This window comes from Prinia subflava, chromosome 3 (assembly GCF_021018805.1).
Source record: "Prinia subflava isolate CZ2003 ecotype Zambia chromosome 3, Cam_Psub_1.2, whole genome shotgun sequence".
NCBI lineage: Eukaryota > Metazoa > Chordata > Aves > Passeriformes > Cisticolidae > Prinia > Prinia subflava.
Window position 1 is genome coordinate 106,769,628 of NC_086249.1, and position 21,931 is coordinate 106,791,558.

Here is a 21,931-nt window from a genome sequence, read left to right on the forward strand (position 1 = left end):
TGCATCTAATTGTATTTTAAGCAAGAGCATGTTTTACTCAGAGCTTGGTTTTCTGTTCTGTGGTTGTAAGTAGCTCTTGGGCTACATCTGGGGAGATGAGACTTCCTCCAGAGGTTTGAGAGCTTTTCAGAGATGGATAATGAGGAAACTCTGGGCTTTATGCTGTGTAGGAAGGACCCAGTATTGCCAAAACAGGAATGAATCAGTGCAGTAGGAGACATCAGAACTGGGGGGTGTGAGGGTGTTGTAGTTGATTCTGCTCTGCTTTGGGTTACATTTGCAGTTTCTCTTGCCTTCTGCACAGCCCAGGCTCAAAGTCTAGAGCAGCTCAGTACAATTTCAGTTATTTTCACAGAACATAAAATATGCACAGTGCAGGTGGAATCTTGTTTAGTTTCCCTGAGACGCTTCTTCATTTATAAACCAAGAATCTACAAAAATAATAACTTTTCCTTGGAAAAAACAATTCTTTTCAGACAAGGCCCAGCTACTGGAAATCGCCAAAGCCAACGCAGCCGCCATGTGTGCGAAGTCTGGCGTGCCCTTGCCCCCGAGCCTGATGCCTCTGCTGTCCCAGAAGAAGGATGACAAAGCCAACCAGAAGTCCTCAAGGGACACCCTCAAGGAGCTCACTGAGGTGAGGGACAACGGCAGCATCACGCCTGGAAGTGGCCACGCTGGGCTTGGTGACCTGTGGGAGGTTGTCACTGTGTGGCTGTCACCTGGGAGCTGCCTTGTGTACAGAATCCCAAATTCCTGAGGCTGGGAAAGCCCTCCCAGGCCAGGCAGTGCCAGCTGTGCCCCAGGCCCACCTTGTCCCCAGCCCAGAGCACTCAGGGCCACCTCCAGCCCTTCCTGGGACACCTGCAGGGATGGGCACTCCAAAGCTCCCTGGGCAGCCCCTGCCAAGGCCTGAGCTCCCTTTTGAGCCCTTATTCTCCACACAGGTTTTTTTTTAAGTCATCAACACTGGTATTTTTAATTCCATGGAAATTAATGAAATCAAATTATTTTGCTTTTTCTTGTGTTTAGTTTTGACTCTGTTCTAATTTTGTACAAATAGGTAATGGTCTCTGCAGTCTTGTCAGTGAAATCCAAAGCTTTCACTCCTGATTTTTTGTTCTGGTGGTGTTAGTTATGGTTTGAGTTGAAAGGAACTTCAAAGCTCAGCCTATCCCACCCCCTGCCATGGGCAGGAACACCTTCCTCTGTCCCAGGTTGCTCCAAGCTCTGTCCAGCCTGGTCTTGGACTTCCCTCAGAATGGAGAAAATCTGGAATAGAAAAATGCCTTAATTTTTTTTTTTTATTGCATAATGAGTGTGACGGTTCTGAAATTGTGTTTGTAGAAATAATCTGAGATGAAACCATGTCCAGGTGCTGAGGGAGAATCTGCAGTTGTGCCTGGGCTGGGGGAGCAGAAGCACTGAGCGAGAGCTGAGTTGGTGCAGGTGCCCTGTGGTGACATCCTGGAGGGTTTTTCACACCCTGACAAAGATGCAGCATAGCCCGTGCTGATCTGTAGGCCCCAAATCTGCACCTCTCTTCCCTTTCCAACTTCGGAGATCTGTTGAGTGATGTTCTGTTCTTTTCACTCAAAACTGTCCACAGAAGCAGTGCAGGAGGCAGGAAGTCAGTAAAGACATTTTTAAGCATAAAATTCTGGCCTCTCAAGAAAGTCTTTTTATTTTTGGTCCTTCCTCTCTTTTTTCCCCGTGGAGGCTCCTCCCTGTTTGACTGTGGTATCTCCATAACACCTCTGTGTTTTAGTGCTGTTGCACATCAGGTGGGGATATTCCAGAAGAATCTGAGCTCTTCTGGAGCCATCACTTCTGACAAGGCCCCTGCTCTGCCAGAGATCTGAGTCAGTAACCAAGGAGTGCCTGGCAAACCATGGTGGTGCTGGATAATTTATGTAGAACATCCAAAGTACATCTATTGATGCTGTTGCTAAAAGATTTCCCACCTCCTGGTTGGTAAAGAAAACCACTTTTTTTGATAGAAACGTTCTTTGTGAGTTTGCCTTCAAAGTTCAGGTTTACTTGGAGCTGACGTTTCCCTCTGTTTTATTTTCCAGAAATGCAAGAAGATTGCTCAGAGCACTGATGATGTGATAGTGAACAAGCCTCACGTTTCCGATGAAGAGGAGGAGGAACGTCCTTTCTATAACCATCCTTTTAAGCTGAGTGAACCCAAACCTATTTTCTTCAACTTAAGTGTGAGTGTTACTTATATATGCAATGCTTTAAATCCTGGTTCTTTTTAAATAATGCGAGTAATTCTACAGGAATTTGTCAAGGGTTGATAATCTTGGTGAAACTGGGAGTATTTTTTAGTCAATTTAAAGAAACACTCCCAATTCCATCAAGATTAAATTGATTATCTGGGTAAAATCGTGAGCATTTCTTCAAATGCATCTAGAAATCAAATGCTTTGAAGCATGGATTAGAATTTGTTTAAATTTTGTTGCAATTTTTGGGGGTGGTGTGTGGGTTTTTTTATTTTTATTTGGGGTGGGGGGTTGTACCCATGACAATGTGTTCTGATTTTGCAGGATATAAAGCACCAAAAAAGCTTGAATACACTCAGCAAAACCAGAAATAACATTCCTGGATTTGTTTATAAATATGTGCAGCTTGTGGTGTACATAAAATAAGCAGTAGTGCACATTTACATAAGGTGTAAGGTAGAAATGGATTAATTTTATATTATATTGTTAGAAAAGGCTACAAGGAAGCTCAGGGAACCTTGGAATTCTTCCAGGCTCCGAGGAGGAATGTTCTGTGTTGGTTATGGCCTGCTCTGCCTTTTGGTCTTGTTTCTGACCCTTTTAGTTTTGTTCTTTTCTCTCTGCTTAACCCATTCCCATTCATATTCCTAGGAGTTTATTCAGTATTATCCAGTGTTGCCAGCTGTGTTTGCCTCTTGGAAGGGAACCTGGCAGGGATTTCTGCAGGTTTTAATTTATTAACAACACTGAGCAAAACAAGGCCATAGACATGGTCTGCTCGGAGACTCAGGCTGCTGCTAAAAACAGGAGCAGAATTAGAAACCCAAATGCTGAGAGCTGCTTCCTCTCCTCTCATGGGGAGCTTTTGATCACAAGCAATGCTTTGGTGCCCAAGATTTTTACCTTGGGGCTCTCCATACAAAATATCTCTGTGGCAGGTGGAGATTGTCCTCGATGTCAGTGGGGTCAGCTGGGAGAGGAGGGTCAGGGATTTGGGGTTGCTGAAGTTGTTTAAAGGGGTTTTTCATCTTCTCTGACAGCACAATTTGTGGGTCACTGGTGTGTTTTTAGGGCTGTGCCAAAATGATTAATTACAAAGGATTATGGCTCTAGAGGAAGAGTGAGTGTTCTGTAAAAACCAAATCCCAGGTGCTAGCAGCAAAACTGCCTCATGACTCTTGGGTGTTCCCAAGGCTTAACTGCTTCTCATTTTATTTCTCTCAGACTCCCAGCATCAAACCAGCGCCACCACCCCAACCCAAAAACCAGGTCAGCCTGTCCAAGGAGTTCCCTGTTTCCTCCGGCTCTCAGCACAGGAAGAAGGAGGCAGACAGTGTGTATGGAGAGTGGGTTCCCGTGGACAAAAACGGCAAAGACGACGGCAAGGACGATGTTTTCCCCAAGCCAGCCATTGAGGTAAGGAAGGCAAGGAGAGCATATCATATAAGAAAACCAAACCCATCACCTGGGCAGTCTGGTACCAAACGGCAGTCTGGGAAAAATAAAAAGGCACCTAAAAAGGTAGTGCCTAACACAGCCCTGAGCTGAGCTCTGCACATGGGCACGCTCACATGAGCAGTGGTGGAAGCAGCCTGCACCCATCCTGCTTCTGGCTGCTGGTGACTTCTTGGTCTCAAAAGAATTTAAACTGTAGCTGGAAGATGAAAAAACTTCCTCGTTCACTTTCCTGCAGAGGCTAATTAATAATACCTTGCGATTTGCACAGTAATGTATGTAGTGCTAATTAAAATTGTCCCACCAGTCTTAGAACAAGAACATCACACTGGAATGTAATCAATTAAAAATTGTAAGTCACTTCCTCTGGATGAACTGATTTTTTTAGCTTTGCAGTCACTTTTCCCCCCATGACTGTCTTGCACGTGGCCTTCCAAAGGAGAATCTAATTGTATGGATAATAAACTAAAAAAACCAAAACAAGTGTTTTCCCCCTTGAAATTTCTTCCAAAGAACTTTTTTGGGGGCCGTTGTAATTAAGTAAATTAAATATTTAAGAGAGATGTTAATACTTTTAAGTTGATGTTGCCTCAGTGCACCTGGGGCCTTGTCCTCACACCTTCCAAAGCCAACCCCCATCAATTTGTGACAAAGCCATCTCAGCACTTGGTGCATTTTGTTTCTCAAGACTTTTCTGACATTGTTCAGTTCACTCCCCAAGGCACAGATGGAATTTTCTTCTGGGTCTTTTACAGCACCAAAAGCACAGAGGATATAACTTAGCCAGTATTTTCATTGAATCCCTCAGAATTTGATGGTTGGGCACCCAGTTCTTGTTCCCTCAGCATAGGTGGGAGCTGCACTTTGGGCTCTCATGCTCCAGTAAAACCCTGAGATGTTTGTGCACAATGTCATTCCCAGTTTCGTTGCAGTAAATATATTTAACATAACTTCCTTTCCTTCCTGTTGTGTGTATCTTTATAAATGCCTGTAACTATGTTGTCTGTTTTTATATTTTGTAAATAAATATTTTTATTTGCCTTTACCTTAACTTGGTTTGTGTTAAGGGTGATTTCAGGGGTGTTAGCTCCCAGCAGGCTGTACCACCCCCTGGGGTTTGGGAAGTGCAGGTACAGGATTTGTGTGTTTCTCCAGGCAGTCTGACAGGTAACAGTGCTTCATTCTTTAGTGCTCAGGGGGACTCTGTGGTGGAAATGGCTCCCTTGGAGCACCATGAGGCAGATCAGCTCCCTTGCTGGGGGAGTGAAAAGCTGGGGGTGCTTGGAACTTTCACAAGTTCCACCTAGAATTGACCTCCATTCAATTGTTGTTCCTGATTTTGCAATACTGTGGCAGTTCTGATGCAAGTCTTGACATTAAACCCCACACAATGGGTTTTGTTGCTGTGTTTTAATTCACATATTAGTTACGGGCTTAGTCTGAAATGACCCTGCTGGTACATTACAGCTCGTTTTCATGAAACCTGACTCCTCAGGGTAGTTGTGTGTGGTAGCAGGAGAAGGAGGGGAAGGTCTGCAGTGATCTGAGGGCTCCTCATGTCTGTAGCAGGCAGAGAAGGAGTGTTTGGAAGTGCAGGGTTGGGTTATCCCAGGTGACTCGGGATCTAAGGATGCAGTAAAAGCATTCATGGACCTCCAGAGTGTGTGAAACACCTGCTTTTTATTGGCTGTATTTGTGATTTGTGGGGAGAAGCCTTGAGAAAGGGGATCAGCCAGGAGAGCTGTGGGAGAGAACAGCACCTCACTTCCACCTGTCTGCCTTGACTGAACTTCTTGTACCTCAAGCAGAGATGGTTGGTTGTTTTTTTTCAAGATCCAAAGCTGCCATCGAGTGTCTTGACATAACACAGAGCCCTGATGGTCTCCGAAATGGGGAAGTTTGGGAATTAACCCAGCAGGGAATGTTGCTAGGCCCCAGTGTGGTAAAGCACTAATACACCTGTTTAGCATGGCAGTGGTCCCCTGTGGTTTCATGGACTGCTTCCATGCCTTTGTGTATTGCTGGATTGAAACTTTTGGTGAGTAGAAGAACTTCTATTTATCTCCTGGACCAGTTTCACAAACAGGAAATTAAAGAATTATTTAAAGTGTGTGAGAGAAACTTGAAAACTCAGCCAGTGTGCATTTGAAACAGTTTTTAGATCCATGCTGTTGTGTGAGGGGATTGTTAGATAATATTTTAATAATTCTTGTGCCTTTTTTATGTTCTCTGTGACAAGAAATAAGCACTGAACTCAGTCCATAGACACCTGGGACTTGTGGGATTTTAGCTCTCTTTTGGTCAGTGCCAGATATTCCAGCAGTGATCTTCCCAACAGAAACAACTTTGACCTAAACACCAGCAAAAAACCCCATCTTAAAATCAGATTTAATAGAGCACAAAAGCAATTCTTGTGTTTGATGCCATTGTAGGTATCTGTCTCTTCCTTTCAGTAGTTACTAAACTCTTGACCAGGTTCCTGGGACAGGGTTTGTGGTTTCACAGTGTTTGTTTTGTTCAGCTGAGTCAATTTTAGAGGAATTTCAGTTTCTCCTGCTGGCCCTTTAGTACAAAATGTGTGAGAGGTCGAGGTTGAGATAGTGACAGCAGAAGAGGCCAGGCTTTTCCAACCAAATGGGAATGAGGTTCAAATTAACCCATAGCCTTGGTGTGTGTGTGTGCCAGCTGCTGTTCTGATTATTGGGTTTTTTCTATGCCTGGAACAGTCCCAGCCCTTCCAGCTTCTGTCACATCTCAAGAAATTCCATTTGTCTTTGCACACTCTTCCCTTTCTGCTTTCTGAACAGAGTGATCCATAAAATGCACTTCCTTTGGGGAGCAGGGCACAAGGATTTTATAGAACAGCTGCACTCCAGCCAGAATTTGTGACATTTTTACAGCCCCAAATGTTGTGGGTTTCTGTCCCGATGGCTTTGCCCAGGTGAGGGTTTGCAGAGAGCTCCTTCATGTATTTCATGTTTTCACCAAGTCACTCTGCAACATTGTTCCACATTTATTATTCTTTGTATTTTGCTGTGGTTCAGCAGCACAGATGTAGATCTTTCTTTCCAAAGCAGTGGATTCTGTGAGCTCTCAGCCTGGTTGTACAGAATTCCTGAGGCTGGCAAAGCCCTCCCAGGCCAGGCAGTGCCAGCTGTGCCCCAGGCCCACCTTGTCCCCAGCCCAGAGCACTCAGGGCCACCTCCAGCCCTTGCTGGGACACCTGCAGGGATGGGCACTCCAAAGCTCCCTGGGCAGCCCCTGCCAAGGCCTGAGCTCCCTTTCCATGGGCAAATTCCTGCTGCTGCCCAAGCTGAGCCTCCCCTGGCCCAGCCTGAGGCCGTTCCCTCTCCTCCTGTCCCTGTTCCTGGAGCACAGCCCGACCCCCCCCGGCTGTCCCCTCCTGTCAGGGACTTGTGCAGAGCCACAAGGTCCCCCTGAGCCTCCTTTTCTCCAGCCTCAGCCCCTTCCCAGCTCCCTCAGCCCCTCCTGGGCCTCCAGCCCCTTCCCCATCTTCATTCCCTCCTGCTTTAGGCTGAAGATGAAAATTAGAAATGCTGAAGTCAAGATTGTGGAACGCATCTGATTCATGCTGGAATTATTTTATACAGACAAGCTTTAGTGTGACTTGATAGCAGAGTGCTCATGTGAACAATTGTGCATGAATTTTTAGTTAAATTGCATTTAATTCTGTTGGTTGAGAAGATCTCATTGAACAGTAAAATGCTTCTCTGTTTATTACATACCAGAATTTTTTGTGACAAATAGTTCTTAGAAAACAAGCCATTGATATTTTGTGTGTACAGGTGATTTTAAATGACCAGATTGTTGCAGTTCAAATTCAGGTTTGTCTTTGTTCAGGAAAGCCCATCTTGCGTGGATTTAAGTAGTCCCAGGATTTCCATCACGTTGCCAATTTGTCAAACCAGCTGTTCACTGTGTAACCCCACTTGGTGGCATTGATTCTCCAGCAGCTTTTTCCAGCTCAGGTGGACATTGTTGTGCTCTGCTGTCTTTATACAAATGCTCTTTTTCCTCCTAGTGCGTGGACATAACCACAGCCATGAACGACAGAGCAGTGGCCCAGAAAAGGCTCAATGAGAACTCCTTTGACCTGGAGGCCATGTGCATGTTGAACCGGGCACAGGAGCAGGTAAGCTGGGGGCTGCCAGCAGCATTTTGGGGAGCTTGAGGAAAATCTGTGTTTCCCTTTCATGGCAGCTGATTTTTCTCTCGTGTTGGAGTTTGGAAACCCAGTTGTGGGCCAGTGTTTTAAAGTTCTGTCGTGGTTTTGCACTTCCTGACACTTGAGTTTTGATGAGCTCCTTTGAGTATTGCTTGTTTTCACCCAAGTCACTCTGAAATGTAGTTTCAGCTTCATTTTTCTTTAAATTTCATTGTAGTTCAGCAGCACAGATGTAGGTAATTCTTTCCAAAACAGTGGATTTAGCAGTTTTGGGGATGAGGAGACCCTGAACTCGCTGGAATCGGAGCTCAGGTTTCAGGGTGACCATTCAGATTTTGGGAGCACCCGCTTTTCATCTGAGTGTCAATGAACACACCAAACACCAGCAGCACAATGTGAATATTCCTGAGAGCCAGCAGAGAGTTGCAGAGGGGAGCGTGGAGCTGCTGTGTTGGTCTCACCCGGGTTTTGCCGTTGCAGATCGACGCGTGGGCGCAGTCCAACTCCATCCCCGGGCAGTTCACGGGCAGCACCGGAGCGCAGATCCTGTCCTCGGACGAGCTCACCAACAGCGGGCCCCAGGCGTGGATCCGAAAGGTAGAAGTGACACACACACTGCTGTCTCACCACCACACTTTGCAGCAGCCAAGGATTGCAAAATGCAAGACAAGTCCTTCCCCCGTGGCAGAGCGTGCGCCCGGCGCAGCGGGCTGGGCTCAGTCCCCGTTCCTCGGTGTCACTGAGGCTGTGGCAGTGCCCGGCGGGACACAGCCTGCCACTGGCAGGACACTGGGGCTGGTGCTGGCAGTGGCACATCCTCACTGCCTCACTGGCACACAGCAGGCAGGCTTTGCTCCTGTGGAAATCAGCGGGCTGTGGCATCGGCTTCAGCGAACCAAGTCCCACACTGCCCTCGTGTTTGCCTTGGTTCTCTCTGGTTGCTCCGTTGCCTCTCTCTGGATCACCAGGGATTTCTGGGAGCCAGAGGTGTGGAGGATTGAAGCAGGAGTTGCAGTTAATAAGTTACTCTCTCTCTGATATTGTTTGGGTACAGTGCAGTAGTTCCCTCTTGCTGTGGGTTATCTCTGGCTGGTTTTGGGGTGTGGTGCGTCCTCCATCCATGTGTTTTATACATTTACTCAAGCTGCATCTTTGCCAGCAGTGAACACTGATCTGGTGCTCTGTCGGGAGGGAGAACTGAGGAATGCAAGCAACATCCACCATCCAGGCACCAGGAATAAGGAGTTCAGCTGCTCAGCCTGGCAGGTGCTGCAGCTGAGTGTGTATCAGCTTGGCTTAGGACACCCTCCAAGCTGGGAGGTCACATCTGAGGTTTAGGTGGAATTTTCCATAGAAGTTGGTGTCAGCTGACCTCAAAAGTCTGGAATTATAATATTCTGAAAATAGAAACATTTTTTGCCAGGATTCACCAACTTGTTTTTCCACTTCATATAGCTGAGCAGTGCAGAGAGCCAGGGAACACAGATTTGAGACACTGGCCAGATGGGAATCTTCTGGCATCTTGTCAGTGCTAATGCAGAATGTGCATGATAAAGTCTGATTTTAAAAATTATGAACAACTGAGATTGTAGCAAAATGCTGCTTTTGATGAAGACAATCCTGGTTCCTGGCAGAGGGAGCTGTAAAGCACAGGGATGTGTTGGTGAGGAAGGAGCTTTTCCACTGGGAGGCTTGGGAAGGAGATCAGCAGGGCTGTGAGGGGAGGGCTCTCCCTGTCTGCAGCACCTGGAGAGGGTTCCCAAGGCCCTGAAGGGGAGCAGCTCTGAGCAGCTCCTTCCCAAACCTCCTTTCTGGGCTCTCCTGTGATGGCAGTGACAGGAGGGGCTGCTCACGAGGGTGAAGTGGAAAGGGCCAGGTGTGTTCTCCTGTCCTCCAGCTTCACTCTGGGATCTGCTTTAAAGCAACCCAACTGAACAAACCAAAATAACAGCCAAAAAACCAAACACAAACCCAGCAAAATGCTTCATGATGACAGAATTGGAGAAGAGTGTGGTCTGTGCTTGTGGACATGACTGCTGCGAGGAGCAGAGCAATGCTGGAGCATTTTGTTGGATCTGGGCATCAGTGAGCCAGCAGCAGCTCTCCTGCCCTGCCCAGAGCTGGGAATTGCTGTGCTTGCAGTGCGGGCTCTGGGCTGGGCACAGAGGAGGCTCCTCTGGGAACAGGAGGAGTTGGTGGGTGAGGAAGATGAGGACAAAATCCTCTCCCTGCTCTGGCATTCCTCAGCTGCTCTCCTGCTCTGCCAGGTTCCTCCTCTCAGAGGGCCCAGAGCCTTCAGGAATGGTGGGGCCTGGGAAAGCCTCACACAGCTTCATGTGGAGTCCTCCTGTGGCTGCAGGAGGATTGCACAGGAAGAAGCAGGGATGTGGTTCTGAATCCATGTTCTCTTTCTCAGGGACAGGAATGCAAACCACCCATGAAATGCAAAGTACTGGCTGTGTGTTATTTGGACAGCTGAAATTGTGTGACAATTATCAGTTACTGAGTGTAACACTAGGAGTCAGGCTTGTGCTCCCTTTTTGGCCTAAAAATTGCATCTTAACATTAAAAAAACCTGGTATTTTTCACTCAGGCAGGAGTTGGACTTTGATCCTGATGGGTCACTTCCAACTCGGGATGTTGTGTGTTTCTGTGACTTTAATCTGCAAGCAGGGCTGTGGAGTTTCTTGGGGGATGTTGTGTCTGTGAATTAGTGCACATTTTTGGCTGGGGCTGTTGGCTGAAGGCATTTCCCTTGGGAATTTGCCATGGGAGGAGCTGTGACCATCCAGCACAGACTGAGCCCGTGGCAGCCGCTTCATTTGTGTCTCAGGAAAGGAGGAAACAGAGCAGGCACAGCCACTGGGTGTGACAGAGGTCACCACACCAGGGAGGTGGAGCAGGAGGGTGACTCAGGAGGGCAGGAGGGGATTTGTTTGCTGAGCTCTGTGTTCACTTTGCATTTGGTGGATTTCACCTTTTCCTGTCCTTTCCCAGTGACTCTGGAGAGGTAATATGCACTCAAACCAGACTGCCTGGAGTCTCAGTGTGGGGGTTTGGTGCTGCAGGGGTTCATGTGGAGCACTGGGATGGGGACACTGAGTACAAATAAGGTTTATGTTTTTAATTCCTCGACTTATTCATGGTGTTTATGTGCAGGGGCCTGAGCAGAGTCCATAAAAGACTGATGTGGTATTAGCTACAAAAAATTAATGAACAATCTCACCTTTCCCTTTGAAAGAGTGGCTTCTGTTTCAGTATGTCACCATCAGTGTAATCAGTTCACAAATGTGACTCATCTTTTCTGAAGGTTGCTTCTATTTTCCTTCCCTTTTTCCTTCCAAACACACTGTGCTGCTGAAGAAATGTCAGAGCAAGTGGTCAAATATTTTTTGTTTTTCCAAGCAAATTCTGTTGAGGTCTATTTACTCCCCCTTTCCCAGACTCACCACTTGGTTCTGGATTTATCAGCTCAATTCTGGAGCCTGAACTTGCTCCCCAAACCTGGGGTTATGCTCAGGGGTGGCCCTGGGGAGCTGCTGGGTCACTCACTCGTGCTGATCCCTGAGTGCAGAAAGTTCTGGAAGTGCAGGCCTCCCTCCTTGCCATTGCTGCAGGCACAGCAGAGCAGAGCTCCTGTCAGGGTGGGAGCGCAGCTGAGCCTTGTGGCTGCCCCTTGCAGCACTGCTGAGCTTCCCTCAGCCAGACCTGGTGTTCCTGCTGGGAGCAGGGAGCTTTCCTTGGGAGCCAGGGGCCCCTGGCAAAGCAGAGCTCCTCTGCTCACTGGATCCTGGACACTGGGAAGGGATTCCTCCCTGGCAGGGTGGGCAGGCCCTGGCACAGGCTGCCCAGAGCAGCCCTGGCAGTGTCCCAGGCCAGGTTGAATTTGAGCCTTGGAGCACCCTGAGGCAGTGGAAGTGTCTCTGCCCATGGCAGGGATGGCACTGGGATGATCCTTAAGGTCCCTGCAACCCAAACCACTCTGGGATTCCAGGATTCCATGATAGGTGAGGGCTGTTGCACTGGCTCCCCCAGTCCTCTGCTGTTTTTCCCAGCCATTCTTTTTCCCTGCTGTTATGCAGAGTGAGCAGCACCCGCAGGTGCCTGGGAGCACAGGGCTTGTGAGGCATCTGCTGGGTTCTTCAGCAAGGGATTCCTGCTCCTGGCTGTGGTAAGGACTGGGGCTGCTGCAGGAAGGGCCAGAGATCTCCCAGTTCAGCACCCAGCCCAAATTCCCTTCCTCAGCATCCCTGAAGGTGCCACAGGGAGCAGATCTTGATCAGAGCTCCAGGAGCGTTTGGGCAGCGCTGCCAGGGATGCCCAGGCTGGGGTGGTTGGGCTGTGCAGGGCCAGGAGCTGGACTTGTATGCTCCCTGTGGATCCCTTCCATCCAGGAGATGCTGGGATTTGGTGGGAGATTCTGCTGCCTGGCACAGGTTTTTCCAAAGTGATGCTTGTTCCTGGAACTTGAACTTCCTTGGAGTTCAGCCTTTAGTCCAGCCCTCTGCTGTGCCTGAACTGCCACCCCCTGCCTTCAAGGTTTTGTTGTCTTTGCTTCCAAAAAATCAGCCTGAAGAATCAGCAAGAAAGTTAATTAAAACTGCTCTAAACCCTCTGCAGGAATCAGGTTTTACCTTTTCTTTAAAGCAAGTGCCGACAGAAGAATGTGTCTCTTTAGTGTCTCCATGTTGGCAGAATGGAAGTGATATTTCATGGAATTTAGAGCTCAGAATGTAAGGAAAAAGGTCTCACATTGTCCTGCAGGCTCCTTCAAATGAGGATCAGTGAGTGAAAGAGAAATGCTTTTGTCAATAATGAGTTAGTTCTGCCAGCAGTAACCAGATGCTCAGAAATCTGGGGGTTCTTGTCCCATCCCCTTTAATTTGTGTCTGCAGAGGTCCAGAGCTGCTCAAGAGGTTTTGGGAGATTCAGCAGTGGATGATCTTTTAAATAAGAGTTGTGGCTCCTGCTTCCCTGCTTCTGTGAACATTTCTGTTACTTCTCCAATTTCCAATGAGCACCAGTTTTACCCCCTCAGTAAATCATAGGCTGAGGCTAGTTGTTACTAAACTTAAAAAAAATACAATGTACAGGTGGCATTAGAGGTTTACATTCACTTTATTATTAAAAGAAAAAAGCCAAACCAGATCAAAATGCAAGAAGCTTTTCCTTGCTGCAGAGCTTTGCTTTGTCAGTGACCTAAGACCAAGTGAGCATCTCCTGGCTCCTTTCCCACTGGTACCAGAATTCCTGCCTCTAGCATGTTAGTGGAACGCACAAGTATTTGTGTATTCTGGAATTAAATAATTATTAATAATAATTATTAATAATTAATCAGTAAGTCGTTGTTGTCCTGGTTCTGTTGGTCACACTGAAAGAGTCAGCACAAAATTCCTGCTGCAGTTCCCTGCCAGGATCCTGACTTCACCCATGGAAGGGGTGCTGTAACAGACTGCCCTTCGGAACTTAGAACTTGCTATTTCCAGTTTCTGGAGTTTGTTCAGGCTCTGGTAATTGCTCTGTAGGAGCTCAGGGCTTGGGTTTTGACCAGGAACAGGATGTTTTGGTTCTGTTCTGTCCTTGCTCTGGCCCTGAGCCATGTCCAGGTGTTTGGGAAAGCCGAGTGAGCCCGCAGTGACCTCAGCAGGAGCTTGCGCTGTGTCCTTTGTGAACTGAACACACCCCGTGGTGCTGGAACAGCCAGGGAGCCCAAACCCTGCCCTCAGCAGGAGCCAGCCCAGCTCCAGGCCTGGCCATGCTTCTCCTGTGGGATGTTCCTGGAAAAGACGGGAGGAGGGAGTGGAAGTGAGGGAAGGGCTGTGCAGAGGTGTGGATGTTGTGTCTGAGGGGCTGGGTCTGCACCAGCCCCTGCTCTGCTCCTCCAGCCACGTGGATCCACCTGGATCCAGACAGGGATTTCCTGGGCATAGGCAGAGACTGGGGCCATCCCTGGCACAGCCTCCAGCAAGGCTTTCCTGTCACACCTCGTGCCAGCCTCCAGCTGGGGACTGGACACAGGCGTGTGCTGGAAATCCCTGCAAAACACGTGGTCTGCCAAAGGAACACCTGCAGCTTTGTTACCTGCCAGTGGAAACCAGGCCCTGGGAGCCCTGGGAGCCCAGGGATCCTTCAGTCCTGCGGTGGTGACAGCCCCAGCCCGTGCTGAGCTCCAGGAGCTCCCAGGGGTGCCCAGCTGGGATTGTCGGGCTGTCTGTGCAGGGCCAGCAGTCGCAGCCCGTGGTGCTGATGGGTCCCCTCCCGCTCAGGACATGCCGTGGTTCTGTGGACTCAAACTCCTGCTGTGGCAAGCACAGCTCCCAAGGAGGCAGCGCCCCGAGTGTTGTGTGGATGCGGCCGGGCAGCGAGCGAGCCCTGCCCGGCCCCGCGGGGCCACGGCCGCTCCGTGCCGGGCTCCGGGCCCTGTCCGGGGAGGCCAGCAGGGTTCTGCTGTGGTGGAAATGCTTGACTTGCTCTGGGGTCAGCGGGGGGGCACGAGAGATGATAGTTCACAGAATAACCTGTGAACTTTCACCCCTCTATATGGAAACTTGTTTCAGGGTCAAATCCTTGTAGCCGCCTTCTTGCCACGGTCAGTGCCAGCCCTACTATTCACAACACTGCGGCCAGCGAGGCCTAGGTACGTAACATTTAAGGAGTTTTTACAGTTCTTTACATCAAAGCAGATGTTTAAACTTTCTGTTGATAAGCTTTCACCGTTTAACAACTTTTGTTAATGCTCATTTGAAAGAATGTGACGACTGCTGCTGCTAAACTGGGGGGCCAAGCGCCTTTTTCCATTAAAATAAAGAGAGGGGAGAGCAAAACCTGTTTGTTCCATGTGGAATTTCAGAGTAGAACTTGAATGTGCAAGTGCTGTGTAATGGATCAGGTGGGGAGAGGTTTTTTTTTAGACTTAAATACGCCTAAACAGCCTGTGAATGTCATGACTCAATGTGCTTGTGTTCTGTTGGACGAGGAGGAGCCTGGCACCGCTGTGCCGGGATCATTCCCACTTCCCGAGCTGAGGAGATCTCTGGGATCAGGGCAGAGTGTTTAGAGCCGGCCGGTTGTCGCTTGATTAAACACATCTGTCTGCAAAGGGTCACTGCCACTTTGGGATCACCTTAGACTTTTCCTAAGTTGTTCTTTTTTGCCAAACATTGATTTGTGTCTCGTGTGTCCGCGTGAATTCCGGGTTCCACGCACTGGTTTGGGCTAAAAATCCACAGAGCTCAGGTGGATTTTTTTTTTTTTAATTGAGTCTGTGAAAAGTTGTTAGAAACGTTTTTTGGAAGTTCCCACTTCTTATTTAAAATCCCAGCACTAACTTTAGGCCTTGTTTTACTTCTCTTTTTCTGGATAGGATCAGTTCTTAAGAGCAGCCCCTGTAACTGGAGGAATGGGAGCTCAGCTGATGAGGAAGATGGGCTGGAGAGAAGGAGAAGGGCTTGGCAAGAACAAGGAAGGCAGCGTTGAGCCCATCATGGTGGATTTTAAGACAGATCGAAAAGGTGAGTCCTGCTCAAAAACATCTCGTGGCTTCTCACCCCCCACGGCTGCCTGGAGCTGGCAGAGGCCCTTGGAGGCAGGAGGGGTTTTCTGGGTGGCATCACTGGCACATGAACAGATTCTGGGATTTTGCCAGGGCCGGGGTCAGTCCCCAGCTCTGTCCTTGTGGAAAAGCTGCGGGGGTTGTTCTGGAGAAAGTGGCTGGAGCAGGCCCAGGGATAGGAGGTGGAACAGTGGGGTCAGTTTTACATGGGGTGAGGACAGAGCTGAGAGCCCCAAAGCCCCAAAGCTGAGCTTTGTGAGGGACTCACACTCAGGGCTTTGGGGCTTCCCTGTGGATTCTGGTCCTTTGTTCTGTGCCTCATTTCCCTGCTGTTCACCTCCAGTCTGATCCTGCTGAAGGCATCTCTGCTCATCCTCAGGGCTGGTTCCAGAGGCAGTTTTAGCCTCCCCTTCCCATGGAAACCTCCCTTGTTTTCCATGGTTTCACTGGGGAGAGCTCCCTTGGTGCAGCAGAACCATCCAGTGAGTCCCAGGCAGTGATGCTGCTCCTCCAGCTTGGCCACTGTGGTTTGTGTGCTGAGCTGATGGAGATTTTCCATCTGAAACCCCTCTCCAAGTTCTGACTGCTTTAAATCCAAGATGCAAGATTTGGCAGTCAGGATTTCTAATTTAATTGCTCTGCTGAGCATGGAACAAAACAACAACTCCACACTGACTGTGGGACAGAGTCCTACTGTTGTGAAGAGTTCCTCTGCACAGGGAACCTTCAATCCCATCTCAAAGCACAGCATGGAAATACTCAGAATTTTCATTTCAAGGCCATTGGATGGGGCTGGAGCAGCCTGGGACAGTGGGAGGTGTCCCTGCCACATCAGGGGTGGCACTGGGTGGGCTTTCAGGTCCCTTCCCACCCAAACCATTCTGGGATTCAGGGCTTTTGTTGGCTTTTGTCACTGCTCAGAATTGAGCTTGGAATGGCCAAACTCCTCACAAGTTTTTCTTTACAACCTTTCTGTGTAAAGAAAGAAATTAAACCCAAAAGGTGGCTGGTGACAGTGATTGCCAAGGATTCCTCCTGGCCTGTGAGAGTCATCTGAAACCAGGGATGGCCTTCAGGCAGCTGGGCTTTGCTTTGGATTTCCTGCTCATGAAATATTTGTGCTCATGTGCAGCCTCACCTGGTCATTCCCACAAAAGTTGTGCCTGGATGCAGAATTCCCTCTGCTCTTGGGCCACCCACGTCTGTGGCACAGGGAGACAAGGGGCAGGAGGTGTCCTGCTCACAGAGAAGCAGGAAACATGATTATATTTTATATATATATAAAATATATTTAGGGATTATATACTGAGGACTAGTAGTTTTTCAGACACCTGTATTCTTGGGTGATTAAATGGGTAAAACATACTCTCTTTTTTTAAACTTGTGTGTAGAGTTTTAAAGTCCACACTGTTTGGCAGGAGGGCTGTTATTAACCCAGCACCCAGGGTTGTTTTGTAAGGAATTTATTAGACATTTTTCAATGTACGCCCCCAGTAAAACACAATTCCTGGTCCCACAAGTGACTCAGGAGGCTGCAGCTTGTGTGAAATTCCCAGTTGAGGTCCCAGAGACAGGAGGTGGAGTGGAGTGTCAGTGACTCAGCAACAGGGAGAGAGTTTAATGGGGAGGATGAGAATCCCTTGTTGAGTTTGGGTTTAAAATTCTGTAAGGGGGAAAAACCCTCAGCCCTTCCTTCAGGGATTGTCTCTGATGGCTTCGTGCCCCTTGGAAAGTCCCTGCTTGGGGGTTGCAGGAATATTGGGGTGAATATGTGATAAGAGGGAAGGATTTTCCTGTAAAGCAAATGAAACAAATGCCACCCAGAAAAGCTGAGGGAACAGGGAGACACTGGAAGCAATTGCAGTATCTCCCTGTCTTTATTCACCAAAGCCACAACAGGAAAACTTGAGGTAAGAAACAAAGGGATACTGAAAGCTTGAAGTCTGAGAGTGGCAAAATCATGAGAGAAACTTGAGTTTCTCTCATGGGTGTCACTGGAATTTCAGACATTTGTGGCAATTCTTCAGTTTATTTCTTAGTCATGTAAGACTTTCAGAAGAACAGAGCTGAGCTTTGGTGTTTGCCCGTGACTCCAGGAGAGCCTGTGCTCTCTGCATGCCTGTTCCAGGCTCTGCTGCTTTGTTCCCAGGTGGGAGGGAGGTCACAGCTTGGGCTGCTGGAACACGGATAAATGCAGAGAGCACACGGGATCCGGGTCCGTGGGGACATTCCTGGCAGGAGGGGACACAGGGACATTTCTGGATAATGGGAATGGTCCCTGTGCTCCCGTGTTTGAGGCAGACTGAAGGCAGGGCTGACTCTGGGCTGCACAAAGCAGTAGGAGAATGTTCTTCACCTTCTCCCTAGTTTCTCCAAAGAGGGCGTGGAAAGCCAGGTTTCCATGGAAAACCAGGTGTTCTCTGGCTTGTGTAAGACTGCTCAGAGTTTTCTCCTCCTGGCTGCTTCAGAGTCTTCCTGGAGCCCTTGGGGAGAATGTGATGAGTGCAATGGAGGGAAAAGGTGGAGGGTTGGGAGCTGGCTGGAGTCTCCAGGTGTCCCCTCTGATCCCTGTTTCTGCTCTGCTGGTGGACGGGAATCAGTGGGAATGGGGAATGTCAGCGTGCCTGTGTTGTTTGCAGGGCTGGTTGCTGTGGGAGAGAAGGCCCAGAAGAGGTCCGGCCATTACGTGGTGATGAAGGATCTTTCAGGTGAGATTCCTGTCTGGAATAATGCAATTCCCAGCGGCTGCTCGGGCACTAACTCTGGGATGTCTGTGCAGGGAAGCACCCGGTGTCTGCGCTGATGGAGATCTGCAACAAGAGGAGGTGGACGCCCCCCGAGTTCGTGCTGGTGGACGACAGTGGGCCTGATCACCGCAAACATTTCATCTTCAAGGTGGGTCTGGGCTGCCCCTGTGGTGCTTCCCCCCTGTGGCAGGGGTGAAATCCATGTTTCTGTTTGATAGAAACACCTCACGGGGCTGGCTGAGGATGGCGGAGCCGTCTCGGTGCTGGAATGTGCAAGTCCTGTTCCTGGAAAGGCCAAATCGGGTCCCTGGAGCACTTCAGTCTGGGAACTGGGGAGACTCAACCCCAGGGCTGCAGCCCCTCTGCTCTGGAGCCAGGCTGGGAGAGCCAGGGGGGCTCCCCTGGAGGAGAGAAGGCTCCAGGGAGAGCTCAGAGCCCCTCCCAAGGCCTTAATGGGGCTCCAGACGAGCTGGAGATGGACTGGGGACAAGGCATGGAGAATGCCTTCCACTGCCAGAGGGCCGGGCTGGATGGGATCCTGGGCAGGAATTGTTCCCTGGCAGGGTGGGCAGGCCCTGGCACAGGGTGCCCAGAGCAGCTGTGGCTGCCCCTGGATCCCTGGCAGTGTCCCAGGCCAGGCTGGACACTTGGGTTTGAGCAGCCTGGGGCAGTGGAAGGTGCCCCTGCCACGGCAGGGGTGGCCCTGGATGGGCTGCAAGGTCCCTCCCAGCGCCAGGCAGGGTGGGATCCCAGCAAGTGGCCGTGCTGACAGGCAGCCTGTGTGTCCCAAGAAAGGAATTGCCCAGAGTGTGCCTGAAGCAGCCACAGCCCCCCGCTAACCCCTGGTTCCCCTGTGCCAGGTGAGAGTCAATGGCAACGAGTACAGGCCCACCTTTGCCAGCCTTAACAAGAAGCACGCGAAAGCCACGGCGGCCACGGCGGCGCTGCAGGCCATGGGACTCGTACCAAAGGAAAGCATGGTCAATACCACCATGTTCAGGAGTGCCTCACACCGCTAAGCTTGGCTTTACTGGGACACTGGTTCTGAGCATTTTACTCTGCACAAGAAATGGTATTTACCCCTCTCATGTTGTAAATACATCGGCGATTCCCACCTTGTAAAAACTGTACAGACACCCACAGGTTTTTCTTTTGTACCATCCAAATGTATTTAAATCATACTTAGTTTTTGGTATGTTTATATTGTTTACATTAGTGATGTAATTATTTCTTAAACGACTAAATCAGACGACAGACTCTGGAGGCATCAGAAATCCAGTCCCTTGGCCGAAGCTCCTGCCAGAACGTTGCCCCTTTGATACAGTTTTGTAGTGGCTGCAGAGTTCCCTGGGCTCAGGGAGGTGCTGGGGACACCCGGGGGCCGTGCCCGGCGCTGCCCCTCGGTGCCGCCCGCGCCGCCGGAGGGACGCGGAGAGGGGACACGGCCGGCACAGCCTCCTGCACGGGGCTGCTCTTCCCAACCAGTGAATCCACTGCCTGAGGCCGAGCGTTCGGATTTGTGGCTCGTGAATTTTAAACTCTTAACAAATCTGCAACTGGAGTCGGGGGGAGGGAGGGGGTAGAATGACGCTTCAATTGTTGTACCCAACTTGGTCAATAAAGCAGCACAAGTTCATAATCTTCACCCCTGGTCGGTAAAGAGTAATTGCAGTGGATGCCAAGCCTGGAGACAGGAGTTTAAACACGCCAAAATGCCTTCTGCGAGAAACACACACGATACAGGAGTGGCTTTGTGAGGATTCTCAACAGCCCTTGGCATGGCAGGAGCAGGTCTGGTTATTTCGAACTTTTACAAAATAACTCCTTGGGATGAAATGTTTCATAAGGACCCTCGGCCCTCAAGGAAGCTGACCCAGAGCTTGGGCAGTTGGACAGCAGAGAGGATGTAGAAAGCTTTTCCTGCTTATTTTTTATTTAAGAGGCATTCTTCTTTGATCTGTGTGCACGTGGGATTGGAAGGGGCAGTGCACCCTCCCGGACAGATCGGAGTTAGGAGCAGGCTGCCAGCATTTCTGCACGTGGGTCATTCGGGTGCTTGTCCCAGACGAGTCTTTGGGGTGTGAACCTGCGCTGGGTCTGGGACCAGAACAAACCCAGCCAGGCTGCTCAGGCCTCACGTGAGGGACCTTTGGCCGTGGGGCCATGGAGCTGAGGAATTGCCGATCCCTGGAGCCGTGTGGATCCCGTCAGTGTCACGGAACACGGAGTCTCCCTGTTCTGCAGGGACAAGGGTTGGTGTTTCCTGTGCAGCAGAGAATTGGGGTTGCTTTGGAGATAGAAAAGCCCCTCCGAGTCTGTCCAAGCGCTCTGGAAATGCTTCAGTTGATCTTCATTTCATGGACGTTGTTGTCTTGAATTAAACTTTTTTCCCTTTGGCATCTTGCCTTCGGTCTCTGACTAAATGTGTGGAGCTTGTCCTGCAAACTGCTTGGGAGGTGTGAAATGCCCAGGAAATGTGGGAAGACACTCTGGGAGGCTGGGGGGGTGTGTGGTTCCACCCCGGGGCTGGGAGCAGCTCCTGCTCACACTCGGTGGCTTGGCAGAGCTCAAACCTCAGAGCTGCTGAGGATTCTCTTCAATCCATGCTCTCCATGGCAGCTCAGAATTCACAGCTGGACACGATCAAATTTGGGAATGTACAACCCCCTGTACTTGTTTTGTTCCTCTTTCTGTATCCCTGTTTCCCATGTATAAGGTAAAGGCCTGAGTTCTCTCCCAACTAAAGTCTCCATTTAAAAAATAACTCTTAGGAAAGATCTGGATTTCATGGCTCAAAGGAGGGGTCTGTGTGTTCATTGGAGCCACATAATCCTTCAGGAACTGCCCCATCCTGGAGCTGGGAGCAGCCGGGATTCGCTCCTGGAGCTGCCAAGTCACAGCAGTTCTGTAAAGCCATGGTTAATCACCAAGAATTCCAGCAGAACTGCGCCCCTGCTGGATCCGTGGGGCGCAGCTCTGCCCCTGCTGGGGATGAAAAGGATCTGGAGGCAGAGGAGGCTTCTGCTGGCCCCAGCTCAGGGGCTGCTCCGTGCCCATGGTCAGTTTGCAGGGTTTGCTCGGTGATCCCAGACCCCGAGGGGCACCAGCAGGGAGAGCTGAGCTTTGCTGCCCATGGCTTCGTTTCCAGTAAGAAACACCAGATTAGAAATACAGCTGCAGAGCACGAGTTGGTTCTTCTTCCCACTCAGCTTTGGCATTCCCTGCTGCAGGAGTGTGCTCACCCAGCAGCTGTGGAAAAGTGACACTCCCCTAAAGGCCTGTGACCCTTCTACCTGCAGGGAAACACTCAGAGCACCGGGTCAGACCCTGCTCCTGCTGGGAGCACACAGCAGCACCTTTCTCTCTTTAATCCATGGAATCCCTGAGGCTGGAAAATCCCCCCCAGCCCAGGCAGTGCCAGCTGTGCCCCAGGCCCACCTTGTCCCCAGCCCAGAGCACTCAGGGCCACCTCCAGCCCTTGCTGGGACACCTGCAGGGATGGGCACTCCAAAGCTCCCTGGGCAGCCCCTGCCAAGGCCTGAGCCCCCTCTCCCCCTGCTCAGGTGCTGCAGCCATTTCATTCTCCCCTTGTTCCCCTTCAGGCTGTGGTGTGTTCCAAGGGCTCCCTGTGAGCCTGGGGTGGCTGTGGGAGCTGTGCTGAGCAGCTCTGGGGAGTCGATCCAGCTGCAGCCCCCCCAATCCAGGGCCCCCTGCCCTCCACTCCTCCCTGTGGAGTTCAGAGACAACCCCACCCCAAGAGGTG

At 50.0% G+C, this 21,931-nt stretch overlaps 1 protein-coding gene across 4 annotated transcripts in view; it reads left to right on the top strand.

Moving 5' to 3' along the window:
* SON (SON DNA and RNA binding protein) overlaps nt 1-20,572 on the top strand; it is a 37,601-nt gene extending 17,029 nt beyond the window's left edge. For 2 of the 4 annotated variants that reach the window (XM_063393291.1, XM_063393290.1), the window contains exons 4-12: nt 477-637; nt 2,076-2,216; nt 3,453-3,644; nt 7,726-7,836; nt 8,350-8,466; nt 15,233-15,380; nt 18,061-18,129; nt 18,201-18,316; nt 18,387-19,171. In XM_063393291.1, the coding sequence (XP_063249361.1) occupies nt 477-637; nt 2,076-2,216; nt 3,453-3,644; nt 7,726-7,836; nt 8,350-8,466; nt 15,233-15,380; nt 18,061-18,129; nt 18,201-18,316; nt 18,387-19,007 (1,676 nt within the window). In that variant the 3' untranslated portion in view covers nt 19,008-19,171. Of the gene's footprint in view, nt 1-476; nt 638-2,075; nt 2,217-3,452; nt 3,645-7,725; nt 7,837-8,349; nt 8,467-14,426; nt 14,507-15,232; nt 15,381-18,060; nt 18,130-18,200; nt 18,317-18,386 lie in introns of those variants that run through there. The other 2 variants (XM_063393292.1, XM_063393293.1) reach the window with 2 other exon arrangements.
* The last annotated feature ends 1,359 nt before the right edge of the window (nt 20,573-21,931 follow it).